This window comes from Propithecus coquereli, unplaced genomic scaffold (assembly GCF_000956105.1).
Source record: "Propithecus coquereli isolate 6110/MARCELLA unplaced genomic scaffold, Pcoq_1.0 Scaffold147, whole genome shotgun sequence".
Lineage (NCBI taxonomy): Eukaryota > Metazoa > Chordata > Mammalia > Primates > Indriidae > Propithecus > Propithecus coquereli.
Genome location: NW_012139080.1, coordinates 1025885 through 1041478, shown reverse-complemented (window position 1 = coordinate 1041478; position 15594 = coordinate 1025885). Strand labels below are relative to the sequence as shown.

General features: G+C 44.5%; 1 protein-coding gene across 1 annotated transcript; it reads left to right on the top strand.

The window, feature by feature from the left end:
• Positions 1–1653: 1653 nt before the first annotated feature.
• On the top strand, positions 1654–2445 carry LOC105806802 (nuclear pore-associated protein 1-like). Its single transcript, XM_012640009.1, has one exon. It carries the CDS (start codon positions 1654–1656, stop codon positions 2443–2445), a length of 792 nt encoding a protein of 263 aa, XP_012495463.1.
• The last annotated feature ends 13149 nt before the right edge of the window (positions 2446–15594 follow it).

Here is a 15594-nt window from a genome sequence, read left to right as displayed (position 1 = left end):
GTGGATCCTTCAAACCAGACCAAAAAAAAAGTCTGGGCTGCAAGGCTTCATTAGAAGAGAAATGTGGGATAATGCTACACTGACAGTTGGTGGACCTGCTCTACATCTTCTGAGGAGACTGGAGCCCAAAGTGGGCCATGGTCAACTTAAGTGAAGTTGAAGTAAAGACCTCCTCCTAGGTGTGCATGTGCTTTGTATAGATATGCCATGGTGCTAAGTATCCTAAAAACGACAGAAAAAAATGATGATACATTGATGATACACGATGTACCCACGACCAGGAGGCAGGAGCTCTGGAATCACATAGCCTGGGTTCAAAGCATGGCTGGGCCACTCCCACCTGTGTGACTTGAGGAACCATCTAAGGCTTAACTGCGGTTTTACCAAATTTGTGAAAAGAAGTAAAGACAACCTATCTTCCAGGAAGGGATGTCATAGGGCAGCGGTCCCCCAAACTTTTTGGCACAAGGGACTGGTTTCATGGCAATTTTTTCCATGGACTAGGGATGGGGAGGATGGTTTCGGGGTGATTCAAGTGCATTACGTTTATTGAGCAGTCAGCCCTCTCTGCTAATGATAATCTGTATTTGCAACTGCTCCCCAGTGCTAGCATCACCACCTCAGCTCCACCGCAGATCATCAGGCATTAGATTCTCATAGGAGCGTGCAACCTAGATCCCTCCCATGCGAAGTTTACAGTTGGGTTTGTGCTACTAGGAGAATCTAATGCAACCGCTGATCTGACAGGAGGCGTAGCTTATGTACAGCCTCGCAAGCAATGGGGAGCGGCTGTAAATAGAGGTGAAGCTTTGCTGTGCCTCCGGTTCCTAACAGGCCACAGACTAGTACAGGTCCACAGGCTGGGGTTGGCGACCACAGTCACAGGGTGTAGCATCTGGTGGTGAGGGCCCCGCCTTTCCTCCTCAGAAACTCTCTTAGCTGGGGCTGGTGACCCTCGCGGCCATGGTGGGGCAGAGGCAGTGGAGGGGTCCCTGGAGAAGGCTGGCAGGATCGCGGTGGCTTCCACGCTTGGCCTGGAGCTGGAGCCTGCAGAGCCGCTCCCAGGCTTGAAGGGCTCTGGCTGATCGGGCGCCCACAGTCCCCAGCAGTCCCCACACAGTGGCCCCTCTCGTGCCAAACACCTGCCACCAGCAGCTGGAAGTTGCGCTTTGCCTTTTGGCGCCTTTTCCCGGGGCCCTCAGCTGGGCTCCCGCGCCCGCCCCCGCGCGCCGTTGAGAACAACGGACACAAGCCCGCTGACCAGTGCGCACTCGGGCTGCGGCGGAGGTGGTCACGAAGGAGAGGGCTTTCCGTTTACTCGCCTCTTCTTGGCACCTAAGGCCCGCAGCTTGCCGAATGGGCAATCTTCTTAGCAAGCCCAGTCTCCTGGCCATCACAGACCCCTGCCGGGCCATCACCCTCCCTGACTTTCTGTCTGCGACGCAGCTCCCCCCGCCCTCCCACCTCCTGCCCTGTCCCAGGCTGTCCAACCCCAATGAGGATCGCCGGCCTTGAGCAGGGGGCTTTCGCATCACGCCCAAGAGGCAGGATCCCATCCCCAGCAGGCTATGAACTCCCCTCAGGGCATCCTTCCCACCGTATCCTGGCGGGGGGTGCCCCAAACAACCCTGTGCCGCCTGCTGGCGACTCCAGATGATCAGACAGTCCAGGTCCATCAACGTCCCTCCTGTCCGCTGCAAGGTCACTCTCCTGCGTTCACCACCTAAGCAGGTGGTCAAGGCTGCCAAGCTGACAGCACCCAGTCACCTCCTCCTTCCTTGCCAGGAGAGGAATGAGGTGAGAGCCCAGGAAAACTCAGGAAGGCCACGGAGGAGGAGGGGGAGGAGGACTGCTCATGGAGACCCAAGGGCAAGAAGACAGGAAAAGGGCCTTCCTAGCTACGGGAAAGCACCACCAGCACTGGAGAGCCAGGGTGACGTCACTTCCTGGACATGCAGTCCTGGGCCTTCCCTGGAGGGACATCTCCACCCCCACCACCCTGAAAACACCTGGAGTGAGGAGGCCCAGGTGTCTCCCATGATCTCTTGCCCTGAAGGCCATGCAGTCACTGGCTCACACAGCCCTGCGGAAGGTGTCCTGCCTCCTGGGACGCCTGACCCAGGTGCAGCAGTGCTCCCTGACCCAGCCCCAGGCTGCTCGTGGCTACTGGAGAAGTTGGCCACCAGACTGCTGCGGGGAGGCCATGGGCCCAGCTCTCCAGGCCCGCTCCAGGCACCAATGTCGGGGAAGGAGATGCAGGGCAAAGAGCCTGCACATATGGCACCCAGGATCTCTTCTCCACGCAGAGCTACCAGGAATAGGCCCTGCAAAAGAAAAATGTCCCTACCACTGCTGCTGCTGCCACTGCCGCTGTCACTGTTGAGGGACAGAGGTGAGCTGCCCCCGCCTCCAAAGTTTCCCTGTATAGCTGCTGAGGAAGATTGAGGAATCTTGGAGGAGTCCATTGCATGTCAAAGACCAAGATCTTAGAGGAGAAAACAGAGGCTCTGGGGAGAAGACAGAGGCCTTGGGAAGCTGCAGCGCCACCCAGCCCACCCCCACTCTCCCCACCTGCTGCTGGGATGGCAGAATCCCAGCCCCTGGCCACGTCCTACACTTTCCATGCCCCGGTTCCTCCTTCCACCCCTGACTTGGCCAACCTGGCTGCTGGACCTCTGATCCTGCGTGTCCCTCCACCTTCTTGTACAACATTCACAATCCCTAGCTCTCCTCTGCCTGTTCCTGCAAACTTCTTCCTCCCTTTAGGGCCAGTTCCACTGTGGGAAGTCCACCTAAAGAGAATGAGGCCCCTGCTCATCCAGTCCCAGCTGCAGTGCCTCCGGTTTCTGACCTGCCCAAACTTCCTAGCTCCCTACCCTTCTCATCGACGCGACCCTTGTGCAGAACTCAGACCCCCATATCCATGTGTGTGGATTTCCCTCCTCCCTTTCCTTCCAGAACCCTCCTCCCCCTTCCTTCCTTATCCTTCCTCCTCCTTCATTCCCTATCACTCTTCCTCCTTCCTTTCCTGTCCCTCCTCCCTTTTCCTTTCCTATTCCTCCTCCTCTTCCTTTTCCTGTCTTTCCTCCTACCATCCCTTCCCTTCTCCTCCTTCCTTTCCCAACTAGGCCCCTCCTTATCCCTCCCCCTTCCATCACCTCCCCTTCTCTTTCCTTCCCTATTCCTCCTCCTCCTTCCATCTCCAACTCTCCTCCTCCTGTCCCCTCCTCTCCTCTTCCTTAGCCATCCTCTTTCTTCCTTTCCCACTTCCATCCCTTCCCCTCCCTCTCCTTCCTTTCCTATCCCTCCTCCTCTTTCCATCCCTTACTATCCTCCTCCTTCCCTCCCCATCCTTCCTCCTTCCATTCCCTCCTCTTCTCAACCTTCCCACCCAATCCTTTCTCCTTCCTTTCTCTCTTATCCTCCTCCTTTCTTTCCCATACCTCCTTCTTTTTCCAACCCCTCTCCTCTTCCCCTTTTCCTCCACATCCCTCCTCCTTTGTTCCCTACGTGTCCTATTCTTTCCTTCTCCACCTGTCCTCCAGGCCCTTCTAATGGGATTCCTGCTTTTATCACAGCCACCTTTACCCAATCCACAGCAGCCATGTCTACCACCAGAGCCAGCACATCTGCACACTTGACCAGCACCTACTTTAGACCCTGAAGTCATTGAAATGGACACCACTCCCCTGTCTATGGCTGCTATTTTCAGCTCTCCCCCAACCTCTAGCATGAGCTCTCCTCCATTTTCCCCAATCCCCCATACTGCAGAACAGAGGCACCCTTCAAAGACCAGAGTCCCCATCAGCCCATCTGCACTTACAGTCCACTGCCCCACCTCAAATTTTAACCGTAACCACCTCATTGGCCCAGGAATCACCCATTGACCCACATTTGGGATCCCTGATAGGCAGCATCAGGGAGCTTCTTTTCCCAGAGCCCCTGTTCTTATGAGTCTTCCCATCACAGCCCCTCCTGTTACCTCCACTCTGGTGAGCAGCACCTCTGCAATTGCATCACCCGTGCCTGTCTTTGACACCAGTACTCTGGATACCACCTGTCCTTCCAAGGTTGACATCTTCTGGTCTCCTCCTGTCTCCTAGAAGGCCCTTTTTACACGGGGCTTCCTAGGAACACACCACCCAGTGACAGCATTGCCTCAGCACAGGTCTCCAATGGCATGGGCATGCCTGGACAGTCAGTCAGGGGACCAGCTGCAATTTTCAAGCATCGTCCTAATCCAGAAGCCACCCCTCAGCCTCCTGATGGACAGCAATAGTCTCACCAATCTCTCATGTGGGGAAGGAAGCAACACAAGAACAAGATATAGGCCTGGCCTCTTCTGCAACCCAGCCACCAAGTGCCAACCTAAGGCCATCAGCTTTGCTGGCATCTGGCTTGGAGTTGCCACCAGGATACCCGGCACTGGGGACAGTACTGCATTGCTGGCCAGCACCAGTCCAGGCCAACTGGTGTTGATGAGACCTGCAGCCCCTGTGAGTGGTGGGAGCTTTGGGCTCCATGTGTCTTCCCCAGGCCCCTGCTATGTGCAGGTTCTCCCTTCCCCTAACCCACTTTCCTCAGTGGGCCCTTTACTTTCCCACACCATGTAATAAAACCCTTCTTCTGTTAATCTGACTCTGCTCTTGTGTCTTTGTTCTTTGAGTCAACTGTGGAGGAAGAATTGGCATGTATGAGGGGTGACGTGTTGAGCCAGACTTTACACAAACTTTCCTGATTCCCAGGGAATAGCATGTAGAAGTAGCTACCCTGCATCACCCTCGCCTCTTCCCTCCGTTCTTCTCTCCAACCACCCCGACCTCATTGGAGGCCAGATCCTCCCTGATGTGTATGAGGAAACGCACTTTCTGACTTTAGTCTTTAAAAATGCATAAATGTGTTTTTGTTGTGTGTCTGTGTCTTTAGGTGAGACTTAGGCCAGTCATGCTCACACATTCCCACTTCACCCAGAGGGCTGAGCTTGGCATCCAGCTTCTTGCTTCTAGAGGAACAAAGCAATGAAGAGCTCACATCTGCTCTATAATTACTGAAAATATAACCTTACTTAGAATTTCTCATGCTGCTTGAAAATATCAGAAAAGATTCTCTATGATACCTGGCCTGGCTCTGGTGTAAACATTGGGCCATTGACTCACAGCAGTTACGATCACACCTAGCTCTGGCTGACCCTCGAGTCCTACTGTGTCTCCACTAGATTTCATTGCTGAAAATTCCACCTTTCCTAAGGCATTTCACAACCCAGGGAAACCATCTGAAGATGGGGACAAGAGGAAAGTACAGCATGTCCCTCAGCTTCTAACTCATTTCATTATTTATCCAGCTATGACTCTCCACTAGACTCTGTGCTAGGCCCTAGAGATATAGAGTTGAGAGACATCTCTCACCCCAGAAACATTTACAATGTAGAGGGAAAGACAGCTGACTGGACCAAAAGTTCAATGGTATGGGTAAGCACTGAGATATAGGGAGCAAGGGAGAAAAACATAAACTACTTTCAGGGGAAATGAACCATGAACTGCATCTTCAGGGGGTCAAGGGAACAGTCAAGTGCAGAAGACCATTCCCAGTCAAAGCAATAGCATTCTCACAGTGAGGGAAAGGAGATGACCAGCAGTGTGACAGCAGACAGGTGTTCTTGTGTCTGAAGAGTGGAACCAAAGCTGGGAGATGCACCTATAGGGTTCGGTAAGGAAGGGCAGAACGTGGATGAACTTAAATACCACCATGAGGCATTTGTCCATTTTCCTCAAAGTATCGGAAGACATGAAAGTATTATAAGCAAAAAGGTGAGAAGATTTTATGTAGATTTTAGAAACGTTTTTCTGACTGTGTGAGAAGGAAGAAGTAAATGGTGCCAGAGCAGAGTCAAGGAGGTTTAGTAATACTGCAGTGACCCAGTGAAGGTGAAACAACGACCCCCTGGTCTAAAGGAGCTGATATCAATTATTAAAAGAGTGGGGATGGTGAGGAGGTAGGACGGAAGTGAAATGGGTGGCCCTATGGAACCCTGGTCTATTCTACCCATCTAGCTTGGATAGTTGAACATGAGTGATTTTGGTAAAAACACGAGTTCCACTTTTAAAAGCATGAGATGCCTGTAGAAGATGCAGTTACTATAATGCTTGGAAGGCAGTTCATTCACGAATTTTCAATTTAACATATCTCTTGAACATCTAGGATGTGCTACACACTATTGTAGCTAGTAGTGTCAATTAGAAGAAAAGCAAAACTCCTGACATTGTGGACCCCTATACTCCAGTGAAAGGGATAAAAAAATAAAAAACTTGGGAATCATCTTTTAGGCTAGGCAGTAACAAATGCTATGTAGAACAGGGCAGCCCAAGGAGGATTGAGACTGTGGAAAGTGAGAAGGAGGGTTTTCAATTTAAACTGTTGACAAGACATGACTCACTGGGAAGGTGACATTTGAATGAAATCTAGAGAAAGACAATTGAGTCATCTATCTGAGGTAACAGCATTCCAGATAACAGGAATAATCACTGCAAAGTCTGCAAGAAAGGATACTTGGAGTCCTCAATGAGCAGTTAGTACGCAATGTGGCTCCAACTAAATCAGCAAGTGGGAGGGAGGGAATGAGGAGAGGAAGACAAGGAATGTGGTTTGAATTCCTTGCACCGTTATGTATTGGTTGTACAATCACAAACAGTTGACCCAACCTTTAAAAAAGTCTCAGTGAACTCAGTGCCTTTTCTATGGACTGTTTACATCACAAGGTTTTTGAAACTTTAAAATCAAATAATACAGGGAAGTGACTTGTAAACCATTTTTGTTACTGTTCTATACATAGGAATAAATGGATAGACAGACAGATAGATACAGTGAGTGAGTTACAGACTGAATGTTTCTGTCCCCTCAGAAATTCATATTTTTAAGCCCTGACCCCAAAGTGATGATATTAGGAGGTGTGGCCTTTTAGAGGTAATTAGTTTTAGACGAGTTCACGAAGTTGAAACCCGATGATGGGCTTAGTACATTTATAAGAACAAGAAGAGACTCCAGAGCTTCCTCTCACGACCAGGTAAGGACATAGCAAGAAGGTGGCCATCTTCAAGCCAGGAAAATGATCTTCACAATAAATGGCATCTGTCCTGATATTGGACTTTTTAGTTCCCGAACTGTAGGAAGTATATGTCTGTTGTTTAAGCCCCAATCTATGGCATTTTGTTATAACAGCCCAAACTGACTAAGACAGATCGATATGTAGACTGTGTGTGTGTATATGTGTGTTTGTATGTGTGCGTGTGTGTGCGCGTGTGTGCATGCCCCATGAGTGAGTTCCTCAAGCAATGGTGCTCTGATTGCCTTTACTAGGCAATTCAAATGGAAGAACCACATTTTAAAGGGAGCATAAAAGTGCTTACGTTTATGAAGTAAACACATGTAAAAATGTGATAACTGGGACTAAAAATGCACAATATTGTGCCTAGTGCAACATTTATGAGATTAGCCCTGTAAAAACAAAGAAAACCAACACAGAGAGAATACCCGACTCCTCCAGGCACCCTGTTGTGTGATTTATTTACTCTAGGTTGTTTATTACAGGTCCGGAGGATCAAAGCTCCTACTCCCTGGCTGCAGAGCATCACCTGCCCTTTGTAGTCAGAACTGCCTCTCAGAAGTAGGGTTGAAATCCAGTTTGTTTCTAACAATCCCGCACCCTCTCTCTACCATGCCTGGCAATATTACCAGGAACAATGTTAAAAATTTGTACATCTTGACATTTTTTAAAAAGCCCTTCAACGTAAAAATAATGATCCTGAGAAGGCAGACTTTTAATTAATGTGTGAGAGATACAAAGATTATTTTGATTTTCACGTTTTGATGCACTTACACAGCTGAAATTATTTCTAAAAAAATAGAAATATTATTTTATTTTTTATGAAAATAATACATGAATAGGGTATCAACTTGAAAAATACTGAAATTCAACCTTTTCCACCTTGTTCCCCTCTCCAAAGACAGTTTTTAGATATTTTGATGTTAATTCCATAATTGTGAATTTAATGCCTATTCTGCTGTGTCATGACATATCATTTTAGAAAATATGTTTCCCACCCTAACATGAAGGAGGAGGATAAACTCACACTCTCACTAATTTCCTCCCTCTTCCTTTCCAATATATCATATTCATTCCATTAATTTTGCAGCTTCTGTTTCATAACTTAATGTAATTTCGCTGGCTTTGTTGATGAGGGAAATGGTAGCATAGTGGCTATAAGCATTGTTCTGGAAGTGGACCACTGAGGTTGGAATCATTGTTCCTCAGCTTCTCAGTTGTGCAACCCTAAATAGTTTACATAATCTTCCCATGCCCTCATCTGCTCATCTGTAAGTCCGGGAAAGGGAGGATACCTGGTTTATGGGGTTGCTCAGGATGACTAAGTGGAGAGTTGCACTTGTAGTCTTCATTGTCCGACACGTAGATACTCTCAGGAAATAATTAGTTGTCATTATATTTCTTATTTTTATCAACTTTCACCTTTACCTTGTGATCTCTATACACAACACTGTTTGTGCTCCTATCATTCAACTGCCTTTCCTTTTCCCAGGCACAACTCACCTCTGTCAGTACCATTTGCTTTTGTTTTTCTGTGCTATGAACATTTACATCTTGTCATGCAATTGCAGCAACATGTCCCATGTCTTATTCACAGATTGACGCTAAGGGTTGAAAACAAATAAATTTTATTAACTACTTAAGTATTGCCCAGTCCTGGAGAAAATAGTGTGATAGGATTATATTTTCTTTTCTGTAGGTATAGCACCTCAACTTCTGCCTTTTACATCAGTTGTTTAAAATCTTGCCACAGTTTAATTTTCTTGTTACTTCAACTTATTTTCTCATACAGATTTTATTGCTTTTCCTAAAATTTGAATAGCCTTTTTCTTGTACTCTTTGCCCATAAGAAAGTATTTTTTCCAAACTCAGCATTATTTACTTGACTGGATCCTTTCCTTTTCCAGAACCTTTGCCCCTCCCTCACCCAGTTTGGAAGCTATAAGACCAAAGTAAGGACATGATCTTAGAAGGAAGAGGGCAAAGGGACAACTCAAACTGCTTTTAGGCTAAGCCAAAAATGTTCACTAATCACTAATTACAAAAAAAGAAGTCTAATTCTGGCCTCATCATCCTAATTTCCTAGATCTGTGGTAAAGCCAGGAGTCTGGATTTCAAGCAGCACTCTAAGTAATTCTGATGCAGTCTACACTCCATATTGTTCCAAATGTCCTATTCATCTCATAAGATTAAAAATTTTATATAGGTTTTGGGGCTAAAACCTTAATTGGTAATAAGCAGAATATTCCCCTTGCATCTATTTCTCATGAACTAGAAGGTGGCTTGTAGAAAATTTGAGAATTTCGGACTCACGGCTGCACATCTTTCTTTCCCTCTCCAGATATTTTTATCTTCAAGATCTAGAAACTGCCCCTGACTGTGATGAGCCTGCCTAGACCCTCCCTGAACCAGTCACTACTATGATCCCAGGGGATGTAATGTAATCAGGGCTTCCTGAACAACAGTTCATACTTTACCTGAGCCAGAGATGTGGATGGTCCTTTCAAAAGTCCCTGGACAGTCATGTCATGTTGAGATGCTCCTTCTGGATAGGAAACCTGAGGCTCGTAGAATCAAACAGCTGCTCAGTATCAGAGCCATGATACAGATCCTGGATCTGCCCAAGGCATCAAATGGGGGTGGGAGGTAGCGACCAGAAAAACAAAACCTCTGCTAAAAAATTGTCTCTCTTAGGTAGATAGTACCTTTGCTTTAAATCCACACTACATTGGGAATAACTGATATCAGAGACTTTCTTGGAAGTACGTTCCATAGGATGAAGGGGGAATGAAAATTTGTGAACAAAGAGATGGGGGTTGTGGGGAGGGAGCATTCAGGTAAAGGGTTCAAAACACAAAGTAGGTCAATTTCTAATTTACCATTAGACTAGCCTAGGCTGGTGTATAGGAATCTGGAAGCACTAACTATCATTAAATACCTGAGTTAGCCATATGGACAATCAGCAAAAAAGATGCTTATCTTTTCCTTGAAGTTTTATTGATTTTACCAAATATATATCTCATATATATAGGGAAAATGTGAGCTTTGAAAATGACAAGATATTTATGAACTTAACCTCAATAGACATCAAAACTTTTGACAGAAAGTTGGATGTAAGTGATAAGCTTGGAATTTGCATTTATTATTATTGACGAATTTGTAGTGTTTACTCTATGACAAACACTACTCTAAGTGATTAGCAAATACTAACTCATTTAGTCCTCATAATAACAATCATATTGATAGGTATCAGTCATAATCCCACTTTTTTAGGTAACTGAGTCCCAGGGAGGTTAAATATCTTGCTCAATATCACACAATTCATAGGTGGCAAAACCCTAGGATTTAAAACCAGACAATCAGAACTCCTGTTACTTGGCAACGTCACCTCATTATAAGCCATGCTTAGGGAAAGGACTAAATTGATAAGAGTCTGAATGAAAGGCAGGAGAGAGAAATGAGAAAATGAGTGATGCTGGAACCTGAGGAGAATTTAAGTTCAGAGTTTTTTTTTTTTTTTCGTGATGAGGCCTGGATGAGAGGAGAAGATACGATTAGAATATTAACTTGGGGTAGCACCTGAATCCACTGAAAAATGACTTGGTTCTCCTTAAAGTTAAGACAGAATGGATGAAAAGTAATGAAAAAGTAGATGGAAAGGAAAAGAACAATGTGACTTAAATGATGAGGAATAACATTTTCTCTTTAAGTAATAAGAGAAGAGAGGGTCTGTGGGGAAGGTTTGAACTTTCTTCCAGGTGTCTAGTCATTTATCCCAGGATGAATATGGATAAAAATGGCAGCCATTGCATTGGTTGTGATGATTCCTTAAAATCAAAGCTTCAATGTCCAAGAACAGTGTACATGTACAGTACACCCACTGCATGTTAGGCATACCACCACATTTCCAGTCACGTTTTAATTGGAGTAACAGTTCCTAATAGGTATGGATTCGTGTCCTATGGCTGCTCTAACAAACTACCACAAATTTGGTGGCTTAAAACAAAACACACTTATTTTATACAATTCTGCAGGACAGAAGTCTGAAACCAGTTTCATTGGGCTGGAATAAAGAGTTGGCAGGACTGTGCTCCCTCCAGAGACTGTAGGAAAGAATCAATTTCTTGCCTTTTCCAGCTTCTGGTAGCTGCCAGCACTCCTTGGCTTTTGGCTGCATCAATCCAATGCCTGCTTCACGATATATTCTTTTTGACTGTAGTAAAATCTCTCTCTTGCTCCCTCTTATAAGAGCACTTGTGATTACATTGAAGGCCCATCTAGGTAACTGAGGATAATCTCCCCATCTCAAGATCCTTTACTTAATCCCTTCTCTTGCAGTTTTGACATATAAGATTCACAGGTTCTGGGGATTAGGAAGTGGACATTTTGGGGCAGGGGCATTATTCGGCCTACCACAGTAGACACTATCATTTTCCTTAGGTACAGTAAATGAAGCTTAAGGAAGTGATTTGTTCCAGATCTTACAATGTTTTGGAGTAGATATTTAAATTCTGTCAGTCTAACTTTAGGACCTACTCTGAAACACTGTTAATCTGTGTTCTGAACCACTGTATATTCTCGATTAACAGTCACATGGAAGTAGCAAGACTTAATCGAATAAAATTCTATGTACTGTCTCCTCTTTGACTTTGTTTGTCTGGTGTATTTATCAACCCTGCCAGAGAGAAGAGTCCAGGAAACTGTTACACGAGCATAGTAAGGGAAAGCATTTACTGTTTGCTTTGAACATGGTAATGGAGGCTTTTCTAATAGAATATGCCACAAGTAGTCTTGTCACTACTTCATGTATTTAAATGCACATACAAACAAACAAAAACTATAATGCAAAAGTGTCAGGGACTTGTCTAAAGCCATACTAGAGGGCAGAGAAAGAGCTGGTACCAGATGCCAGATGTCCAGGCCTGAATCCATCCAATCCAGCCTGGTTAAGACCTGTTTAGAGGGATTGTGACTGATCAGCCAGCACCTGAGGCCTTTTACCCCACATTAAAGAAGGCTATTAGCTGAGGGATCACAGACGCTTGTGTTAATCAGTAATCCATAATCTGCTATTCCCATCCTTTGTGAGTGATACCCTGACACTTTAAAAATGCTTTTCTGCTTAAGAAAGAGCAGAACAGCCTCTGTTCCAATGCCTGTGACCTACTGCACTTTGCGAAGGTAATTTGGTGAGTGGAGCTGCAAACCCATCTCCAATATCACACATCTGTGGAAAATTCCAGTAAGGCTTTGGGCCCAGACATAGCACATTTTTCCGAGGATCGGTAATGATTTGCTGAGGATCAGTAATGCTCTCCGTATGCTGGCTGACAAGGGCACGATCTCTGCGCTTATTAGACTCCATTTGTCAGCTCCTCTCTGACACAGTTGTCCACGGGATTCCTTAGGAATATTTGAGGTATTTAGGCACAATTTCAGGAGCTGCTCCTGCCTCTATCCTCTCATTTCTTAATCAAAATTTTCCAGTTTGAGACTATAAATAATTCAGCGTAGGTGGGTTATCAGGTACATGCTTCCCCCCTCAGTTTCATTTGAATCCCTATGCCCCGTAGGGCGCATGTCCGTAGCATCAGATGGTTCTCATCATCGCTAAATCCAGGAATCAGAGCTGCAAATGTAACTGACAAGTTCATCAGCTTTTTCATTTCTTTCCCACCTGATTGTTTAACAGTGATTTGCTAGAGACTGTGTGTTTTGCTGTTTTGCAAAGCTCAGTGGTACTCAGACAATATTGAAATTCTACCCTGGAGAAACTGACATTCTGTTAATTGAGCTCCTTTTCTTATAGGACTGACAAGAGGTTCATCATTCACACAGTTTCTCTGAGTGCATTGCCAAGAATCTGGGTTAGAGTGGCAATTCCCCACCTTTCCTGTTGGAGGGTAGTTTGCATTCCACAAAATGAAGTCTGCTCTTGTAAGAGAAAATTCATTTGTACAGGCAATACGTTTCCTAGGCCAAACTAAGATGACTGCCGTTTTTTTCTGGCCCCACCCTCTGGCAAGCCGGCCTTCCAGGGAGGCATGAGTCAGCACACTTTCGTAACCAAAGTGTTATCTCCTGTGTGAACCCATGTGATCACGCTTTCACTTGGCATGTTGCCACGATTGTCCTGAGCCATACATAAGCGCTTGCCATGTTCTAGCTGTGCGCTGCATCTCCCTGACAATAAAGAGTATGTTTCATCTGCCTGTTGCCGCCTGCCTCTTCCTCCAATTCCCTAAACCTGTGCTGGCCACTCACTAGCCACAGAGCCGCCTCCCCACAGCTCTGTATGAGAACTTTGGTCTAATCTCTCATCCATGGATTCAGAAAGTTTGACTCTCTGATATTTACCCTCCTGATACTGTTGTGAAGGAAAGGAATTGGTGGCCAAACCCCAGGTCATATGTTTACACATCTCCTAGTTCCTCCTTTGCTCTTTAATTCTATTTAGATTGCCTTTAGTCATGTAGAATTCTTTAATTTTTGTCACATCAAATCCACCAGCTTTTTCTTTATGCTATCTCAGTTTCACGATCTGCTTAGGGAAAGACTTCCTCATACCAAGAATATGATTTCTTATGCTAGTCTACATTATTCTAAGTATTTTGTCTTATATTGGAATATTACCAAATTTATGCCATATATTCTGTCCTTGCTATGTCAAGTTCACATGTGCATGAATTTTAGTTACCATTAGTTAAATAGTCCAGTCCCCAAAACAACACAATTCAAATTTCAGTTTTCATAATATATTAACTGTGAGAAACTGCACAAAGCACAAATTTCACAGCTTGCTGTATTGTCCACAAATCACCATGTAAATACCAGATGTGCGTGACCATCAGTGACCAATCAAGTCACTTCTTCCGTAGTCTGTTGGTGATTGGTCACACAATTCACACACACACACAGAGCAAAATATGTCATTGTGCTGCCTCCTTGTTTCCCAGGGATAAATCTACATGATATTTAACAAAGCTGGATAATCAACAGAGAGAAAGAGAGGCAATTGAGACAAAAATGCAGCAAAGAAACGAATAATGATTACACGGAAGTAAAATTCTAATAGATGTGAGTTGTAGAAGAAATAGGTGAACAGGGCAATGTTGACTCTGCAGACATTATGGAGATTAAATATGCAACCCAAGGACCCTAGGAAAGGCAGAATCAACATAAATGAGGCAAGTGGTTGTGACGAAAAGATGAAGACATCCCACAGTAAGTGATATCAACACAAAACTTCACATGAACTCTCAGATATATTTCATGACATTGAAAGCACAAGGAATAAAATGTTGGAAGTTGAAGGAAGAAATGACATAGCGTGAGACAATTCACCAAGGCATAGAAAAGATTTTTGCTCCTTGTAAGGAATATGATAAAAGTACAACAAACACCATGGGAACTACTCTTGACAAGTTATTTCCCCCCTTAAAATAGACTCTGTGTTCTTTTAGAGCAGTTTTAGGTTTACAGCAAAATTGAGTGGAAGATACAGAGATTTCCCATATACCCACTGCCCACATACATGCATAGCCTACCCCATTATACACATCCCCCACGAGAGTGGTACATATTTCACAATTGATGAGACTATATTGAATTATCATTGTCACTCAAAGCCCATAGTTGACATTAGGATTCACTCTTGATGTACATTCTATGTGTTTTGACAAATGTACAATCATATGTATCCACCATTACAACATCATACCAAATAGTTTCACTGCCCTAAAAATCTTCTATAATTTGCCTATTTGTCCTTTCCTTGCATCTCATTCCTAGCAACCACTGATCATTTTACAGTCTCCATAGTTTGGCCTTTTCCTGAATATCATATAGTTGGAATCATACATAATGTAACCTTTTCAGAGTGGCTTCTTTCACTTAGCAATATGCGTTTAAGATTCCTCCATGTCTTTTCACATCTTTATAGCTTATTTCTTCTTAGCACTGAATAATATTTCATTGTCTGGTGTACCACAGTTTATTTATCCAATCACCTAATGAAAGCAATCTTGCTTCCTTCTAACTTTTGGAAATTATGAATAAAACTGATGTAAACATACTTGTGGAATGTTTTGTATGAAATAATTTTTCAGCATATTCATCTAAATACCAAGGACTGTGATTGCTTAATATACTGCCAAACCGTTTTTCAAAGTAGTTGTACCATTTTGCATTCCCACCAGCAATGAATAGGAGTTCCTGTTGCTCCACATCTTTGCCAGCATTTGGTGCGCTCAGTGTTCTAGATTTTGGCTATTCTAACAAGCATGTGGTGGGAATCCACTATTGTTTCAATTTTCATTTCCCTGATAACGTATTACGTAGAACATCTTCCTATATACTTGTCATTCATATATCTTCTTTGGTGAGGTTTCTGTACAGGTCTTTTGCCCACTTTTTATTTGGGTTGTTCTTTTTCTTTTTTGTTGAGTTTAAGAGTTCTTTCTGTGTTTTGAATAGTAGTCATTTATCAGAAATAC

Coding starts and splice junctions, on each gene's coding strand:
- LOC105806802 (XM_012640009.1), top strand. CDS start 1,654: ATGATCAGACAGTCCAGGTCCATCAACGTCCCTCCTGTCCGCTGCAAG.